We start from the raw sequence: 20,127 nt of genomic DNA on the forward strand, positions 1-20,127 counted from the left end.
TCACATGTTTGGAGTATCTGGGGAATATTTTCAACACTGATAGGATGGAAGCTCTTCTACCCACTGAGAAAGTGCCAGGAAAGTCACAAAGCAACTACTGCTCAGCATTATTGGTCATCTAAATTTTGCTATGCTGATCATTCCAGTGGGTAGGGCATTCATCAGTTACCTCCTACAACTGGCCCACTCTGTGAAACACCTACGTCATCGGGTCCCTTTGAACAAACAATGTCGTCTAGATTTTGATGTGTGGAGAACATTCTTACACGATTGGAATTTCATGGAAGACCTATAATCGCAGCCCCTCAATTTCATGGCTATGTGCGGGTTTGTGTGGCAGCCCTGTGTGTTACCTCCATTGTCGGAAGATTCATTGTTATTGTTTGTAGCCCACTGCCATCATCCATGGTGTTCAAGGAATCTGCTACGAGTAGAAACAATCATGAAGGCTATCAAGAAAGAACATGGTGTTAATCGAAGTGTGCGACTACCAATTACTGTTGACATTTTAGAGCAGATTTGGATCACCCTAGAGAAAGGACTATTTTCACGTTTCACAGACTTGTTGATGAGGACTGTGTGTTCAGTCACTTTTTGGGGTTTTCTCCGTTGTGGAGAATTTACTTGTGACCATTTTGATACAAAATTTCATTTGTCTCTCAGCTCTGTTGTGTTTCAACCAGATTGTACATCGTTTGATTTGAAACTTAAAATGTCTAAGACAGATCCTTTCGCAGGGGTATAACATTGTCCATCCATGCAGTTCCAATAGCTCGTCAGATAGGTCAAATAGATGTTCACTTCTGGAAGAAAGCATGAAAAATTGTACATAGGGATTATGGAGTATGCAGAATCCGATTTTAATGGGATTCATGCTGGCAAACCAATGGTTCCCACTCAAAATTGAGAAATACAAGATGGCCGCCATTTGTAATACCGTATTACAAATATTGATATATGGCCATAACTTGATCTTGGTGGGAAATCATAGGTTTTCGGGGCCTAGGAATGCAATAAAATAGTTTTAAACACGGTCAAAGATGGCTGCCATCCATTTTACGAATTTCGATATCTCTCCATAACTGTTACTTGATTCCCACTCAGAATTGAGATTGAACATAGAATGTATTAAGTTGAACCATAAAACATAGCTTTTATTCATTTATTTTTTTCTGTCATCAGCACATGTGAATAAAGTTGTTGCAACTATAAGATTTTGAAAATATTTTGTGGGCATGACGACGCTAATACGTGATGCTGCTATACGAGCAACCTATAAACTTAAAAGTTGATGGAGAACAGTCGCTTCCTAGCTTCATTCACTTCTTTGAGCTGTGATGTGCGAGAGTAGAGCAGGACCACATATCTCTCGCGTTCTTTCACGTCGTATCTGGCGTATCTGACAACCGATGAAATATGTCGTTGATTTGAGGATGTGACTTCCATACTTCCCAGACTGTCTTCTTACCGATGGAGCAGAATGACGACACCGTGTCACAGCCTGACAATGCATGCATAAATGGCAAGCCTCTGCAGTAATCATTTCCCATCTCTCTGGCAACAATTTGAGTCCAATTTACAGAAATGGGCACAATGTCTGAAAGCTAACCAAAGTTCACAATCTTCCATGTCGATTGCAGTCACAATGGTAAGAACCAGTACGTCCATGCCAGTGGCATATAACATTATCATTTTCATGCCATGTTTGTATGCATGGAGACAATGGAGCATCATTCAGTAGTCTGACTCTTCGTGTGAGCATGGCTGTAGGTCAGAAGCATCTAGTGGTGTGGATGAGGTTACATTCTGACCCTTGATTGTGATCAGTATCTTCCCTGTTGCTGTTGCTTCAGATTCAATAACTGTGGCTAGAAGCCTGAAGAGTTTAGTCTTGTTGCTGTCGACTCGCAAGAAACTTTTCCAGTTGTGTGGAAGTCGTGTTTTCTCAGACACATGAAGAGCTTCTCCTGTTCCTTGGCCTTCTCTGGTGTGCGCTTTCAGACTGTCAGCCATGTAGGTATCCCATACAACATCTAGCAGTGCAGCATGTACAAGCTGCCTCTGCATCTGATCTCGCACGTGAACAGACAACCACCTCGCATATTGGAAGTGTTCCATGGCAAACATCCATGGCACAATTTTTTCAAGTGTGCCAATGTAGAGCTCAAAGTTTCCTTCATGCTGTGATTGCTTAAAATTGAGGAAGAGAACCTCAAGTTTGAAGGTTTTGTTCCAATACCGAAACTGCGGATGATGCGTCTCCATGCGTGTGCACCAGTATTCGAATGGCATCACAGGCTTCACCTCTGCCTCTGCTTTGTATGAACTGTAGGCTTGGCTACGTAAACAAAACAGTGCAGCAGCCCACTGAGAACGTGCCTTGAATGATCCCTTTCTAAGAGCATCAGCCCTACCATCGGTGGTAACGTTCGCAGTCGTCAGTACAACCAACCCTCCACTGCCATCTAGCCAATCTCCTAGAACTTTCAGGAACGCCATCTCTATATGCAATCCACCCATCATCACCACATACTTGTCTTCGCCATAAGGCAGCTGGCCAGGTCCACTGGATCTTCTTGGCGATGGCATACAGCGGCTGATCAACAGTCAATATTGGGACTTGTCCAGGATGCACATGTTCTGTAGCTTTAGCGATTACATCCATGCCATGCTTTACCATTGCCAAAGAATGTGTGTTATCACGGAATAATGGCATGATCCCAGATATCGCCGGTGGTCTGGGGCAGGAATCTTGTGAAGCTACAAAATGTGCAGACCAAGAGATGTTATCTTCTGATTTCAATTCAGGTTTCTTCAACAGCTTCTCAACCGCCTGTGCCATGAGAGCTGCAGCTCATCTTAGTTGACTGGAGACGTTTGTGGGACCGCTTGTCCCTCTTTCTTGCATGGTATAGGGTTATTGGTTTGGAATGCAGCTGGCGGGACAGTACTGTACGACTCCATGATTGGCTTGATCTTCTTTGTCTTTGGTGTGTCCTTGTCGATGAGAGGTTTGTTCTGGAGCTCTGTGCCTGCACATTCATTCGTAACATGCTGTGTCAGAGAGATGGCAGTTCCATGGAACGCAGTTTGTACTGAAGTGGATGAAGGATTGTGATCTATGTTGTCAAGATTGCCTGTTGTGAAGAGATCTTTTCTCAGCGCTGTAGGGCACACAGCCCCACCATCTTCAAAAGAGGTCAATGCACTGTTTGCTACATCTGTGGCCAGCTGTAGTATTTGGTCATACGATACAGACAATCCCTTCTCGAAAAGAGTGTCAATCAAGTCACGCTTTCTGGTCTTGTTGTGGATCAGCAACCCAAGGTACAAAGGAAGTCTGGTTTCTCGTTCCAGGTTGTGTGGAGTCTGTGAAGCAGTGGCTTCTTTCCTGCTACCTTTCAGAGTGTTGAATGTGAGCAACTCAGCTATTGATATAGTTGCTGTTTTCACAACATGATTGTTTTTCATCTGGTTTTGGATGTTTGTACCTCCAAGAATCACCTGAACCAACGCAATTTGGGAAATTTGATTATCCTCATACTGCTCGTCTATCAATGATCCCGTGAATTTGTAGCATTTCTGAAAGATCTCCTTCCTGATTATGTTTGCAGCTCTCATGAGTGCAACAGCATCACTCTCAGGGTCCTGCTTCTTGGCCTCCAACAAGGTATTTCCGACATCATTATGTCTCCCCCAGAATGGAGGGAGACATATTGTTTTTGGCACGGTTCCCGTCGGCGTCGGCGTTCCCACCGTTTCCGGACCATAACTCAGAAACCGTTTAATATTTTTTCGCGAAACTTTGTATACACATTAACCCAGCACTGAAGTGGTGCCTTTTGCTATTAAGAGATTTTTGACATTTTTATTTTTTCTCGTTTCCATGGAGATAAGTTGAACATAGACTCTGAATGGGGGTAAGCTTGGTTTCCGGACCATAACTCGGAAACCGTTTAATATTTTTTCGCGAAACTTTGTATACACATTAACCCAGCACTGAAGTGGTGCCTTTTGCTATTTAGAGATTTTTGACATTTTTATTTTTTCTCGTTTCCATGGAGATAAGTTGAACATAGGCTCTGAATGGGGGTAAGCTTTGTTTCCTGACCATAACTCAGAAACCGTTTAATATTTTTTCGCGAAACTTTGTATACACATTAACCCAGCACTGAAGTGGTGCCTTTTCCTATTTAGAGATTTTTGACATTTTTATTTTTACTCGTTTCCATGGAGATAAGTTGAACATAGGCTCTGAATGGGGGTAAGCTTTGTTTCCTGACCATAACTCAGAAACCGTTTAATATTTTTTCGCGAAACTTTGTATACACATTAACCCAGCACTGAAGTGGTGCCTTTTGCTATTTAGAGATTTTTAACATTTTTATTTTTACTCGTTTCCATGGAGATAAGTTGAACATAGGCTCTGAATGGGGGTAAGCTTTGTTTCCTGACCATAACTCAGAAACCGTTTAATATTTTTTCGCGAAACTTTGTATACACATTAACCCAGCACTGAAGTGGTGCCTTTTGCTATTTAGAGATTTTTAACATTTTTATTTTTACTCGTTTCCATGGAGATAAGTTGAACATAGGCTCTGAATGGGGGTAAACTTTGTTTCCTGACCATAACTCAGAAACCGTTTAATATTTTTTCGCGAAACTTTGTATACACATTAACCCAGCACTCAAGTGGTGCCCATTAGTTGTTTGAAATTTCTAGGAGTTCTGTTTTTGTCTCTGTTATTTAGTAATGGAGGGTGGGAATGAAGAGATGGGGTTTAACGTGAAGTAAACGAATGAATGGGGGTTAGGGGAGTTGGGGGAGACATATGTTTTTACGAGTAAAAACACTTTCTAGTTCTTAAATGTGAGCATGACCTCATACTTGCTTTTATTTGCTTCCAAGTCAGGAATTCGTGTGAGAAGCTTCTCCTTCAGACGAGTTGAGTTTGTGCGCCCTGACATATCGCTGCCAAGTTGTTCAAGTTGTGATCTGTAGAGTCGTACGAGGCTTGACAGCTTGAATATGTGTTCTGTATGCTCATCCACCTGACGAGTCTCTTCAACGTAGGACACCAATTCTGCGAATGCTAGAGCATCAGGGGCTAGATCTGAATTTTCCTTGATTCCACTTTCCTGATGTGTGCGCGATGTCTATTGCTGTAGTCAGTCAAACACTGTTTGTGGTATATGGCATCTATTGCAGTCATGTCTCCAGAGGACAGCTTTGCTAGTAGTCGGGTATCACGAAGCGCAGTTGCCCTCTTCTGAACATTTATGTCCATTCGTGGTGTGGCTGCTGTATGATAATCATCCTCCACTTTTTCATCGCAAAAGAAGCAGAGATTTTCTTTAGCTTGGCAGTAGGTTCCAGGAAACGCACAACGCAGTCTACCTTTGAGTGGAGAAGTCTCTGCTTTAGGATCCTCTAGTTTGGCAACCTTCTTGCGAGCACGCTCAACTTTATCTTGGTGAAACCTCGTGTAGCAATTTTTGTGCCATCTTGCATTATGTTGAAAGAGGGTTGCAGCGATACCTTGACTGTCATCCAAACGTGACAACTGTATGTTCATCGGCAGGGCACCATGCAAGTGTAGCTCCTGGATGTGCTCAGCTAACAATTCATAGCCTTTGGACTGATTTACATTCTTGCATTGGGACGGGTCTCTCAGGGGTTCAGTTGAACCTTTCTGGCACAGGGCACACAGCGTCCAGTCTGTTTGGGTAAATACTGGGTGATGGGCAGAAGTACTGTCAAGTTTTATTTTCTTGGTCGCCATCGCTCCATATAGCTTGGTTGTATTGGACAAGTCTTCAACGCTCATTCTACAGTCTTATGAACCCTGTTAAAATCTCGATTCCTGAAAGGAATCGTAACATTCGTTAAGTTTGTTTCAATATTTATCAGAAATCCATATCAAAAGTTTCAAATTCTGCAAATTAAGCACATCATTAAATTAATGCTTATGCATGCATTCACCAGGTGTACTATGGATATGATTTTCCTGAAAAATAAATGAAAAGAGATTTATAAATTAATGTTTGGATGGAGTTTTAATTAAAATCATTTACCCTTCAAAAAGGCATATTTGTCATTTACACATGTTGTTACATGGATGGCGGCCATCTTTGATCTTGTTCTGGATGCACTTTACAGTATTTTAAACTATTTCATTGCATTCCTTGGCCCCGAAAACCTATAATTTGCAACCAAGATCATGTTTCTATTTCAAATAGATCCAAAGTTATGGCCATATATCAAAATATTTAATACGGATGGCGGCCATCTTGAATTTCTCAATTTTGAGTAGGAACCATTGGTTTGCCAGCGTGGATCCCATTAAAATCGGATTCTGCATACTCTATAACCTCTATGTACAAATTGTCATGCTTTCTTTAGGAAGTGAACATCTTGGCCTTATATTGTTACATATCTGCCGAGCTACAACATCTTATTGTCCGGTCCATTGTCTACAGGAATTTATTCATCGTAGGAGGGCCATGGAAGCTCCTCAGCATGATACTATTTACCCCTGCAATCATTAGGATGGGATGCTTTGGATGCCTGTTGTCAAAACACAGGTCAGGCTTGACCACCATGGTATTTAGCATCTAATGCATTCTATCTGTAGTGTAGAATGATAGATGTGTAGTTAATTGTCGAAACCATTGTATTCTATGTATCACTCTCGACAATTGATCCCAACAGCTTGGGCCTGACCGATGCTCAGTCAGGTACACACAAGTCAGGTACATGTAGTCGATTCTCCTGTGTTTATACCCAATGCTTGGGAAGGTTGTCAGTTGTGCAAGGTGAATCAATCCCTAGCTGGGCCTGACTGATGCTCAGTCATGTACATGTACCAATAGCTTTTCTAGTCACATGTGTATACAGTAAACTATGGTTATAACGAACACTCTTATAACAAACCGACAGATATAACAAACTTACTTTTTTGTCCCTAAAATTTGCTGTAGTTATGCTGTATATATGCTTATAATGAACTACGGTTATAATGAACCAAAATTAATGGTCCCTTTGAGTTCACTATAACCATTGTTTACTGTAATTTGCAGTGAGAATCCCCTTACGCCAAACTTTGTTAGGTTGTATTATATTGAATGTGTCTCCGGTATTAAATCATTGTTATAAGTTTTGTGTTGAATTGTCATTATAAACTTAAAACGTTTTGACCAGCCCTCATATATAGCAGGGGCGGTCGGGTAGCCTAGTGGTTAAAGCGTTCGCTCGTCACCCCGAAGACCCCGGTTCGATTCCCGACATGGGTACAATGTGTGAAGCCCATTTCTGGTGTACCCCGCCGTGATATTGCTGGAATATTGCTAAAAGCGGCGTAAAACCATACTCACTCACTCACTCACTCATATATAGCATGTTCCCACCAATGATGACACCTGAATCTGTTACAGCAGATAATCTAGACTGATTATTCCCTGGCATTGACATTATATTTTCAAGAGGTTTGGAACTGATTTTCAATTTCAAAACAAATATCATAAATGCCATATACTATGACTTGTTTAAAGTCATATTTGAGCAGCAATGCTGACAGACACCTGTTTTGGTGGTTGTCTCTGTTGACATTATAGGTGAGCTACAGTGCATGACAAGGAAACCGAAAATACTGGTTGTTTGTTATTGTTTATTGACAAGTTATTATTTAACTGTTGTGTATTGCAACAAATTTAACTGTTGTGTATTGCAACAGGTTTCTACAACAGTACATTAATTCTTGCAGATCTTGAAACATGTGAAAAATTTGATACTTGTTTCATGTTTGTAACCACTTTTGAAAATATTTGATAAGCAAAGCTGACAGCAGTTTTCATAAGAGGCTGTTTGCGGTCAATTTAAACTGTTAACTACTTATCCAGGTGAGCTATTGTGCATGGCTCTATTTATGTTAACTCTGATCTATTTTCAGAACGCAATTGAGGGAAAATTGCAGCAGGCAACCGACTGGCTTCAAGATCCAACAGCTCTGATTGGAAGTGCAGGTGTGAATGAGTCAGTGGATGTCACCATGAAAAGTTTCAATTTGCTTATGAATTTTACAATGGATTTCATTGATAACTCATATAGATAAAGGTAGGTGGTTCGATCACCTGATCTCCTCAAACCAAAGGACATTAAAGGATGGTACTTGTTGTTAGCAATTAAAGGGACACTATGCTTAAGATATGTATCATAGTATGTGTGTTGTTACAGGCAATATTGGGTTCAGGCGTATAAACACATGATGCTCTTTATTTCAGGAGACAAAGCTTTGAGACAAATACTTGAAGATTCAAAAAGGATTGCTGACAGATGCACTAATCCTGCAGAGAGAGAAGCCATTCAGAGAAAAATTAGTGATATTGAGTCAATGTCCAATGCCTTGTCTGAACTACGCCAGCAGGGCAAGGTAGTTGACATTCTTATTTAGCAGAACCCTGTTATATGTTTTGCTCAAATTTGAGCTCTGTCGCTGTAGTTGTTTTTCACATGTCTATGATAGGTGTTACACTGAATACCCGATGTTTCTTTATATACCCTGGGGAATCTTAACACATGATTGGATAATATTGAAGGTAAAGGTCACTCAGAAAGTATGAGGCATAAAAAAAGCTGACCATTGTTTTAGTATATCAGATTGGAATCTGATGACACTTTGTACACCTGATTCCTGTGATGATGTTATATTTTGATCCATTTCTAACGACCAATGAAGGTCAAGGCCAACAGAAACCTTATTGCCAAACTTTAAACAATTGATGTTAATTCATGATAATACGAAACAATTTTCAATGATAAATTATGCATGAGCGCTTTGTTCCATCCTTGTTGTCTGAAGTGCTGCAATTTGCTGTGTTGAATTTCTTCACTTAGGCCAGAAACTGTGATTGTGGGTTTGAATACACAGTTCACTGTGATTGTTGCTAGGCTCGTCAGCACCATACCTGTTCTTGTGGGTTTCATCAATGTCTAAGACATACATCACGGAAGTCTTTACTGTGGCATCACCATACCACCCCTGACATGCCATAATGTAACTGAAATACTGTTCAAAGTGTTAAACCCAACTCACTCACTTACTTCTATGCTTGTCATATGACATGGCCATTCACACATTGATAGAGTTTAACAGTATAATTAAGCAGCTCCATGTAAATGTGGATGCTTTTAATATCTGAATTTGACTGCCTCTGTCAACACACTTTGGACATCCAGGGACATACCATGTATATCTCCTTTATGACCAGTCTTGTCGAGGGCAAAGGTCATCCTTGGGGTCTTGGCTTGAAGAAATGTGTGTGTAAACAATTAGTCATAAAGTGTATGTAGTCTGACTCTATATCATCACAGGCTCTATATTATCATGGGCTCTATGTATTATCACGGTAGCATAGTTTCTGGATTGTTTTTGAAGTTGAATTATCCCCTTCCTCCATTTGACATGCAAAGTTTTTGTAATACATATGTTTGAAAAGAACGTTTACTTTATATATTTAACACATTTGTTTTTGTTATGTCTTAACAGGGAAACAGTCCTCAGGCCATCAGTTTAGCTAAGGAAATTCAGAGCAAGCTCAAGGAACTTCAGCAGATGACTCACAATGGCATTATGAATACAGAAAGAAGTGGCATCCGCAAACCTGCGCCAACTGTTGAGGGGAAGGTGGAACAAGCACGCCAGTGGTTAGCTAATCCTGGAATCAGTGACAGTGGACTTGGTATGTGTTCCGTTATGTGCAATGAAAAGACCTTTAAGCTGTTGATGTTATTGATTCATAACACAGGCAGAATACAACATCCAGTTGTCCAGGGACACCCTCCTGACCGCTGTTTAATAAGCTTGTCATTTCACAATCCCACACTGACCGCTGTTTGATCAGCTTGTCATCTCACAATCCCACACTGACCGCTCTTTGATCAGCTTGTCATCTCACAATCCCACACTGACCGCTGTTTGATCAGCTTGTCATCTCACAATCCCACACTGACTGCTGTTTGATCAGCATATCACACTGATGACGACTGAGCAACTTCTCAACACACATGGCTTTGAGGCTTTTGCACAGACCCAGACCCATGAAGATCCAGGGTAGAATAGGTCTTCAGCACCCATGCTTGTCGTAATAGGAAACTAACGAGATCGGTTGTCAGGCTCGCTGATTAATGCATGTGATTGTATACCAATTACGTAGATGATGCTTATGGTGTCAATCACTGGATTGTTTGGTGTGGCGTTTTGGTGAGATCGGTTTTTTTCTGTTCTTGGGAGCACAGCACAGGAGTTTCCACTACTTTTTAGATGAGATAAGCAATTAGTATGAATCAGGATAAGGTAAAATTTGTATTTGTATTCTTGCCCACTCCAAGGGATTCGGAGGTGTCGCACCTGGATGTATCGATCTTGTGCTTGGGTTGTCACCCTTGGTCTTCCTGACCTTGGTCTGTCGTCAACTCTGTTGGTGTTGTTGTATAGGGTCAACAGTGCGGAGATTGTCTGTCTGAATATGCCAAAGTGCCTGGCCACTTCTTGCTGAGTTTCTCCAGCTTGTAATCTCCCAATGGCGTTGGTCCGTTGAGCTGCATTCAGTCTTGGCATTCTGTCACCGGCTCTACTGCCGTTATAAGGACTGTATGAACAGCCATTGATGTGGATTTTTATACCCATTCAGCAGGGGGGCCTGCATGCCTAAATGAAGCGTTTGGATGAAGCTGTACCATTGATCCCCAAACGCTACGTTTATGTGCTTTGCATGTGTTTTTTCGCGAATTATAGACACATCATCTTTCTGTTTGACTTATTTGGTTCTCATTTAATGTAATTATTTTAGATATTTGGCAAAAAGTGGTTTTACATCTATGTCAAGTTTCTTTTTTTGAAGAATATATTTTGATTTATCGATCTGTGACCTTTGATCTTTTACTGCTGTGTTACTGCTTTTTGGACATTTCATTTAAATTTCAAGGCCTATGGATCTGAAATTGTTACAAGTAATCATGTATATGTAACATTAACACTGTCCCATAGCAATATGCACTGTTTATTTCTTGTTCACTTCAGATTTGAAATCTGCATTTTTTAGGTGAAGAGGCAACCAGGATGGTAGTGAGTGAAGGTCGTCGGGTAGCCCAGTGCTGTTCGGGACCTCAGCGACAGGAATTACTGCGTCTGTGTGATGAGACAGAGATCCTTACTAATCAACTGTCGGACTTGTGTAGAAAGGGACAGGTGAATTCTCTTTTTCATCTCACCCTTTTGTCTAGTTTAGAATTTATCCGAAACAATTTACTTCACTGTTGTAGTCGTGTGAGATCATAATTCCCTAAGAAACCTCTGGACCAATGCAGCTGAATCTTCAGGTGCATGTTCCCACCAATGACAACACCTCAATTTGTTCAGAGGTACAAGTCCGAGGGTCAATATGGCCCCTGAAGTACACCATATTGATAAACCTCTTTCTTGCCATGATTCAGATATATCTGGCCTGTCGTCCATAAAGGTTTTACATTTTCGACCAATTCGCAATGAATTGATGGTTTCAGCTAAATTTGGTGTGGGTGTTTGTTACTATAATTTTTTTCAATACATCAATATTAGAATTTCTGTAGTGGTGCTATAGTGTACCAGTATTGTGAACTTTAATTGCAAAAGCGGCAATAGTGCTGCAAATGCAGAAATGTTTCACAAAACTAGGGGAACTGTACTGTTCCATTACATAGCAGTAATATGGTAGTTTTAATTTTTTTGAAGCTTTAAGGAAATGTCAGTAAAGGGGCTACAACTGTTTTGCTTGTATAACACCTCTAGTTGATCATGATTAATACTATGCATGTCTCACTTTGCACCTCATTCAACTAAAGATTAAAACATTTTCTTGCATAAAATTGTATATTCCTAAAAATGGAAAGGTATGTCTTTATTTCAGTGCATTTATTGATATTCACCTATTCGAACATTAAGAATTTCAAAGACTAATGACATGCACAACTCCTAACTGCCACAGTCTTGTTGTTTTTTAAGGGAAATACACCACAAGCAAAGGCTGTGGCAAGGAATCTTTCTGAAAAGCTGGCTTCCCTCAAAGTGAAAATACAAGATGTCCTGGTCAGCCAGGTAAGATTTTGTTACACACGTTACAGACCTCAAGAACATTTCATGTGCTATATGGAACCAAAGTGTGAAGACAAGCTGTTTAATTATGATGTCTTGTTGCCCTGTTTTGAATTCCATTTTGGCATGTTACATTAAATTTTTCTCCATGGAATAATGGCAGGACTTTGTTACTTAATCTAATCACCCACAACTACAGAGATTGACAAAATGAAATAATATTTTTCAGGTTGCTGAAGATTTTATTGACATTTCCACTCCTCTCAAGCAGTTGTCAGAGGCTGCTGTGGTACCACTAGGTAAGTTATTATGGTAATTAAACAGCCCCAACGTCATCTACACGAGATCAAGGTCACATTAAAGGGTGTTTGTAAAGTGCTGTCTTCATTGAACTGTCTTTTTCTGCAGATATTTCCATAGCCTTATACATGTAGTTTTTATATTATTTGAATACTTATGTATCACAATTGATGATCTTGAAGGGATTCAACCTCCCCCATCCCTTTTGAAAATCACATATGAATAGCATCAAATTGTACAGAAAAAGTGTTTACATGTGCCCCAACTAAAAGACAAAATTATAAATGTGAACCACCGACACTTTAAAATATCCTGGATCCACTCCTGCTGAACACAGTTATCTACTTTCAATGAGTAGCATATGCCCTCTTTTCATTGTACGAGGGCTGGCTGAAAAGTTCTAAGTGGAATATCTCAATCGGATTGAAACAAACTTTTGCCACCAACAAATACAATCATTTAATGAATCATAGACATAAGAACTGCAACTGTAGTGTTATTATTGTCTTTGTACCAGACGATCCTTAGAACCTACCCATTGAAATCACCAGAAATGGACAAAACTGGCTATAGGGCAGTCATCAAGTACCTGCAACTGAAAGGGCGAACTCCAACACAGATACATGCTGACATGGTCTCCACTTTAGGGGATGATGCCCCTTCCACCCGATTTGGCCCCGTCAGACTTCCACCTGTTTCCCAAAATGAAAAAGGAACTAGCCGGTCGCCATTTTCCTTGTAATGATCCGCTGTGAATGACTTTTTTAGGGTGGCTGACGAAAATTTCTTCTTGACCGGCATCCAGGCCTTGCAGCATCACTGGCAAAAGTGTGTAAACCTGGAAGGGTACTATGTGGAGAAATAAATGAAAACCATCGACTTGGTACGGGTCTTTCACAGTTAGGCTTAGAACTTTTCATCCAGCCCTCGTACATTGAATTCCATGGAGAGACATCATATTTGGTTTGTGTGCTGGGTAGCTCTTGAAATACTTGCATTTGATCTTGAGGGTCGAATTCACTTTCAAGAACCTATGAAGATGCGGGTTAGAATCAGTCTTCAGCAACCCATGCTCATCGTAACAGGATCGGGTGGTCAGGCTTGCTGACTTGGTTGATCCATGTCATCGTATCTCACTTGCATGGATTGATGCTCATGATATCAATCACTGGATTGTCTGGTCCAGACTCGATTATTTACAGACTGCCCCTCCATTAACCCCTTTGACACCCCAACCAGATCCAACCTCGGGTTTCCAGATCAGCGCTCAGGAGAAGTTTTTCGCTTTACAGCAGGCCTCAATGGAAGAGTTATAAACACCCCTCTAGCAGCCATCACTTCAGAAGTCGATAAACTGAAGAAGTTGCAGGTGCAGAAGTCTTCCCCTGCCAAGAGGCCACACAGGGTTAAGCAGTTGACAGTGCCTAAGTCATCAGCAACAAAGTCCAGCACGCCCAGATCACGACTTCATGACGATCACCAGGGTAGTGGCAAACACGCCTTACCCCCTCAGAGCCAACCAGCCAAGCTGCCGAAGATACCGTACAGCTCGCGCACAGACTGCACTGACTGGATGGGCTGATCTGAAACTTCTGCTACCGTTACTAGAGCAAGCCGGTCACCACGTGACTCCCGCACAGGCTCCCCGGGAGTGGCTAGACAAGCCAACGGTTCATGCACGGATGGCATGAGGACCGAGTTCGGAAGGCATGAGGAGCGAGCTCAGACTTCACGTCACCAGGTCAGCCATCCGGATCCCGTTAGACCTGACCAGATCCCGTTAGACCTGACCATCAGCCAGCGCGTCAACCAATTCGTTGACATCTCATGTCCACCGTACTCTACCGTGGTCAAGCTGTACCAGCAGGATCCTTTATTACATGGATGATATGATGCAGAAGCTCCATCAAGATGAAGGGCTTCCCCTCCCGACTATGAGGAAGAAATCATATCAGACTCATGCATCACCGTTCCCAGAGACACAGCCCCTGGATGACGAGTTCAGCAAACTGGCTAAGACTCCTAACACCAAACTCACTCTCCCGGCTCCCGGCGAGCCGAGTCAAGGATTTATCTACGGTCAACAAGTATTCCATGGACATTGGTATTTATCTGAACTGGTTCATCGCAGGAATTCGACACCTCTACCAAAGTCTTTTGATGATGTTCCAGCAGAAACACCCATGGCCATCCGAATGGACCAAGTGTCTGCTAGATGCGATCGTCCGCATGCAGGAGGACATGTTATCTACACAAGTATGGACTGCCTCCCAGCTCCTATGGATTCAGCGACAACAACTCCTGTTCCAAGTCAGATCAAGGGCTGTTTCCAAGCATGCTAAACAGACAGTTGTGTCATAGCCAGTCACATCATCAACACTCTTTAACAACAAGCTGGGAACGATTTTGGATGAAGTCAGACAGGACACAACAGAGAGATTCCAAGTATCTATCATCAACTTTGCAGTCAAGGCACATGGTTTGCATGCACATTACGACCGACCACTGGATTTTAGACGTTATCCATCATGGGTACAAGCTACATTTTCTCAAGCACAACGAAAAAGATCTCCACAGAAATGAAAATGATCATCGATCTCAAAACACTCAACAAGAAGTACTTGGTCCAGCCTCCAAGATTTCAGATGGAATCGGTTTAGGAAACTACTTGGAACAGGAGATTGGGTCATCAGCCTCGACCATGTGCCAATCCATCGCATGTTACGCAGGTACCTCAGTTTCGCAGTAAATGACCATCGTTACGAATTCCGGGTTTTACTGTTCGGCATATCAATAGCCCCTTGGCTATTCAACAGAATAACGGCTCCAGTCATCAACTTCGCCCATTTACACATGGTATGACTTCATGGATATCTAGACGATTTCATGGCTGACAATCAGGAACACACCAAGCTGCTTCAGGAAGTGACATTCCTCACAAAACTCATGTCTTATCTCGGATTCCTCATCCATCCGACCAAGTCAGAGATTTGTCTGGTACAAGACATAGTCTACATAGGGGCCAGATTTCTTCTAATACACAGGATATCTTTGCCAACCGGAAGACCGGTTTAACAAGTACATCACCATGATCAACTTAGCACAAGACCAACCTACCAGATAGATCAGATGGTGGATGTCTCCCATGGGAAGGCTGACCTCTCTACAGCAGAGGCAGATTACAATTACGCCCGCTGCAGAATAGGATTAATTCCCTACGATCTCAGATCCTGGATACACAGGTACTCATACCTCTCCACCTGCATCAAGATCTGATCTTGTGGTCTCAAAGAGAGTCATGTCATGTCGAGGAATCCGCTCACCCTACCAGCTCCCGAACACCACCTGTTCACAAATGCTTTTGCACTCAGGTTGGGGAGCTCACAAATACAGAGTTTATGGACCGAGACAGAAACACATAAATTGCAGAGATGAAAGCAATCTATTATGCTCTCCAGACTTGGAAAGATCGTCTTATCAAGTCATACTTCATGATTGCCACAGACAACACGACAGTGGTGGCCTTCATTCAGAAACAGGGCAGAACAAAGTCCCGTTCATGGAAACTACTCCGCTATTTGCCTTGGCCAACTCATTCAGCTGCCGGAAGGAAGCGAGACCAAGCAAACCGAGCATACTAGCGGACAGCTTATCCTGGAGAGGGAGGATCGTACACATGGAGTGGACTCCTCAACTGATGTCTTTACCTGGATAATCTCCATTTTGGACATCCCACACCTGGACCTGTCTCAACCATCAACTTTCGGTTTACGTCAGCCCGGTTCCAGATCTGAGAGCTCTCCAGATGGATGCACTATCCATGGATTGGACAGGCCTATTCACCTACGCATTGCCTCCATGGTCTCTCCTAGACGAGGTCATACAGAAGTTGGAAGTGACAGATTGCACACACATGGTGTCCCAGACTACTATCGCTCCTGATGGACGAGCCACTCCCTCTTCCACTTCGCGAAGATCTTTTGTGTCAGCCCAGGTCAGGCCTATTTTACTCCAATCTTCCCAGCCTCCATCTCACCGCCTGGAAAGTATCTCGCAGAGAATGCAGGCTTCCAGGTTCTCTCAAGCAGCCTCCACTGCTGTCACAAGATCATGGAGATTGTCATCCACCCAACTTTATGACAACAGATGGGACAAATTTGTCCAGTGGAGACACAGATGTGGTCTAAATATGTCACAGTGGACATACCCATGGTTGCGAATTTCCTTTTACATATACGACAGGATAATAACTTAGGACATGGAACTATTGAAGGATATAGATCTGCCCTCCATTCCGTACTCCAGCTCGATGGATTGATGATTGGAACCAATCTGGTACAGATGATGCGAGCCGGGAGGAAATTCGCATTCCCAGGATCTTCCAAAAATGGAATTTATCTGTTGTCCTGTCTGCTCTCCTAGCCATTCCATAAGAACCTCTTGGAAACGCTACAATACTCCAAAAATCCTGTAAAGCAGCATTTTTACTAGCTATGGCTACCGCAGCTAGAGTACCTGAACTCCACGCTCGACTATTCCAGTTTCACTCACTGGACCTCCATCACCTTGCGGTCCCTACAAGACTTTATAGCCAAGAATCAGTCCACGGCTACTGGTCCATTGGGTCACGGACATAAAACTATTCCCACTTTGGCACCTACACAGACTCATGCGAGAGGATGTTCATATTCCCATGATCTTCACTATATGGAATTTATTAGCCATCCTGTCTGCTCTACTAACCAACTCCACGCTCTGGACTATTCCAGTCTCTCTCACGATCCCAACTGGACCTCCATTCACCTTGTGGTCCGGACTTTATAGCCAAGAATCAGTCCAGGCTTATTTGTCCATTGGGTCTAGGACATAAAACTATTCCCACCTTGGCACCTACAGTGGATCATCCTGATCGCCTCCTTTGTCATATACGAGCTCTCAAGTTCTACCTGATAACCACTGATCCACATCGCTGATGTCAAAGACGTCTTTTCATCTCATGCAAGACCCACTCGGAAAAAGACATCACTAAAGCAACGGTTGCTGGATGGCTAAAGACTACCATAGCAACAAGTTATCGGCAGGCACAAGTTACTCCTCCTACAATGGGTTCAACTCTGCCCACGAAATCCGGGGTTTGGCAATGAGTCTGGCATCCTGGTCATCCGTGTCCATTGAACAAGTTGTACCGGGATGCCAATGGGCGTCATACAATACTTTCACTAGTTTTTATTTACAAGACATCCAGCCACACTTGACAATGATTCATTCGTTGGAACCTATTGTTGCGGCCCAAGCGATTATATGTCCTTATTTTTTCCTCCTTCCATGAGGAAAAAGGTGTGTGTGTGTGTGTGTGTGTGTGTGTGGAGGATCTAACATCAGCAGCTAGAGAAGGTGAGTACACCTTTTACCTTGATTTACTAGTCTGGTACGTAAGGAATTCAATTGCTACCTGTATATGAACAGCTGATAAACAGATCTACTGGAAGTGACGTCACAATCGGAAGGAATATAGAATGGAAGTGACGTCATAAATGACGGCAAAGGTTCTATAAATGACATCAAAACCAGTCAAAAAGAGGAACTGATGTCATTTAGAACCGGAAGTGACATCATAACCGGAAGTTGATAAACCGGAAGTGACGTCACTCTCATAATCTGAGATAAATGATGAGTTAGAATAGAACTAAAGACATCATTTCATGGTTATCAGCAAATAATAGGGCATTTAAGGTGATTGTATCTCATATTGACTGATATAATCATAATACCCAATTTCAAGTCCTCAAAGAGAGATCCGGGAATATACAAGAACTCATATGACAGTATTGGATTGCTGTCATCTACACAGGGAGTTACTAGAGGCAGATGGTGCCTTATCCCTCTGGAATATTCTGGCTATTTCTGTTGACATGTGTTTCCAAACAGAAGTTTTGTCATTAAACCAGAAGTCCTTTTTTGTACTTTATTTGACGGCACTAGGAATCAAAGATAAATACAGATAGATTATGGTGAGGTTTGCGGTCACCTGATTGATAAAGTCAAAATGGTTTGACGTAATCTGCAGCATTCTCTCTGGTGATCTAGAAGAGAGCAACAAACTTTGCAAAACCTCTCCTGTTGTGGCATCCATGAATAAGGTTACTTCCTCCTTTTGCCAGAGGATGGGGACATCTTGATGATTGAGTCTCATCCATTGCAGTTGGCTCAGACAGGTGATTTGATGCCTCAAATCAAGGCTATGCTGTCTGACCTCATGAACAAGCAGATGGGAGGAGTGTAGTCACTAGGCATGCCCGAAGAATTACCGAAGCATTACCTTTGTCAACTCAAGGACTCAGCAAAGGAGACTGCAACAGCAGATTGCTCAGGCTATTGAAGCTCACAGGAAATTGTTGCTGAAATCAGTTGTCAACTGGGATGAGAAGAGATCTGACCAGTTGACTCTGAGAGTCATTATTCAAGGCTACTATCTTCAGTTCTCTCAGCTCCCTCCATTGACAGTGCACCTCAAGGGCCTCACATGCCATCTTCAGATGTTTCAAGTGCTGGATGATATCCAGGAGAAGGAAGACATGACTCAACTCTTGTGTTTCTACTGGTCACTTTTTCTTGTACCGGAGAAAGTAACTACAGAATTTGTAGATTATTTTAGACTTGAATAATGTTCTAATATACTTCTTGTTTTAGCTTTTGCTTTTTGCTGTATATATTTAAAGTATGAATAAGCATAGCACTTTGGTACATAGCCAGATGTATTGAACAGTTCGATGTGTAACCATTTGAGGCCTCCTGTGGTCTTCGTTGCATATGTTGACATATTATAGTCAAACAACAACAAATATGACTTTTTCAGAGTCAAGTTTGACATTTACAATGTATGTATGTATCCATCCTGTGACAATTAAGGTTCTTTTCAAGGTGTCGGTAGTAGTAATATGATAGTATTTGCTGTAAATAATGGTGATCTCTCCAAGCATGGATGAATTCTGCAAGATCACCTAAATTGGATGCCCTAGTCCAGTTTCTGACAAACCTGATGATGGATCTGAATTGATGGAATTTCCTAGAGAATGTAACGGTCTGACGCATGGATGGGTTGACAGTTCAGGGGAGTTAGCAATTCTCATGAGATGGATCTTTTGACCCAATCTTTGAATCTGGTGGCTACAGATAACACCACCAGAGACAAGGGAGAACCAAATCAAAGATCTGATCGGCTGTCATATTCCCAGGAAATTCAAGTCTTCAAGACAGTCTTCCCTGGAGGAACAGAGTTGTGGCAACAGAATGGTCTCTCAAACCAGAGATATTCAAGAGGATAACGTTGATCCTCAAGTGGATATATTTGTCATTTGCGCCCAGTGTATGTCAGTCCAGTTTCCGTTCCACAAGCCCGGCATGTGGACATATTATACATGAACTGGAGGGGGGCGTTTGCCTATGTGTTCCCTCCATGGTCTAGCGGAAGCTGGAGGACACGGATTGTGTAGGTATTCTCATAGCTCCTGTTTGGCCTAGCAGGGACTTTTTTCCCAGAGTGTTTCCACTTCTCACTGAAGAACCACTCACAGCACCTAGAGTGTTCGATATATATGCGCTAGATTTTTCTGGAATCGCTCACACAGAGGATTGGATCTCCATGTCTATCAGAGTTCTCTGAGATTTGCAGCCAAGAACCAGTTGGTACCACTGTAAA

At 42.2% G+C, this 20,127-nt stretch overlaps 1 protein-coding gene and 1 pseudogene across 5 annotated transcripts in view; both read left to right on the forward strand.

Moving 5' to 3' along the window:
• The window catches only part of LOC139477662 (vinculin-like), a 191,608-nt gene that overhangs the window by 58,741 nt on the left and 112,740 nt on the right, over window positions 1-20,127 (forward strand). For all 5 annotated transcript variants that reach the window (XM_071260038.1, XM_071260039.1, XM_071260041.1 and 2 more), the window contains exons 7-12: window positions 7,950-8,022; window positions 8,281-8,429; window positions 9,546-9,738; window positions 11,101-11,246; window positions 12,039-12,131; window positions 12,358-12,427. In XM_071260038.1, coding sequence (XP_071116139.1) covers window positions 7,950-8,022; window positions 8,281-8,429; window positions 9,546-9,738; window positions 11,101-11,246; window positions 12,039-12,131; window positions 12,358-12,427 — 724 coding nt within the window. The remainder of the gene's footprint in view (window positions 1-7,949; window positions 8,023-8,280; window positions 8,430-9,545; window positions 9,739-11,100; window positions 11,247-12,038; window positions 12,132-12,357; window positions 12,428-20,127) is intronic.
• LOC139477705 (uncharacterized) lies at window positions 314-6,549 on the forward strand (annotated as a pseudogene).

Source organism: Haliotis cracherodii, unplaced genomic scaffold (genome assembly GCF_022045235.1).
Source record: "Haliotis cracherodii isolate W230 unplaced genomic scaffold, xgHalCrac1.p SCAF_34, whole genome shotgun sequence".
In the NCBI taxonomy this organism is placed as follows: Eukaryota; Metazoa; Mollusca; class Gastropoda; order Lepetellida; family Haliotidae; genus Haliotis; species Haliotis cracherodii.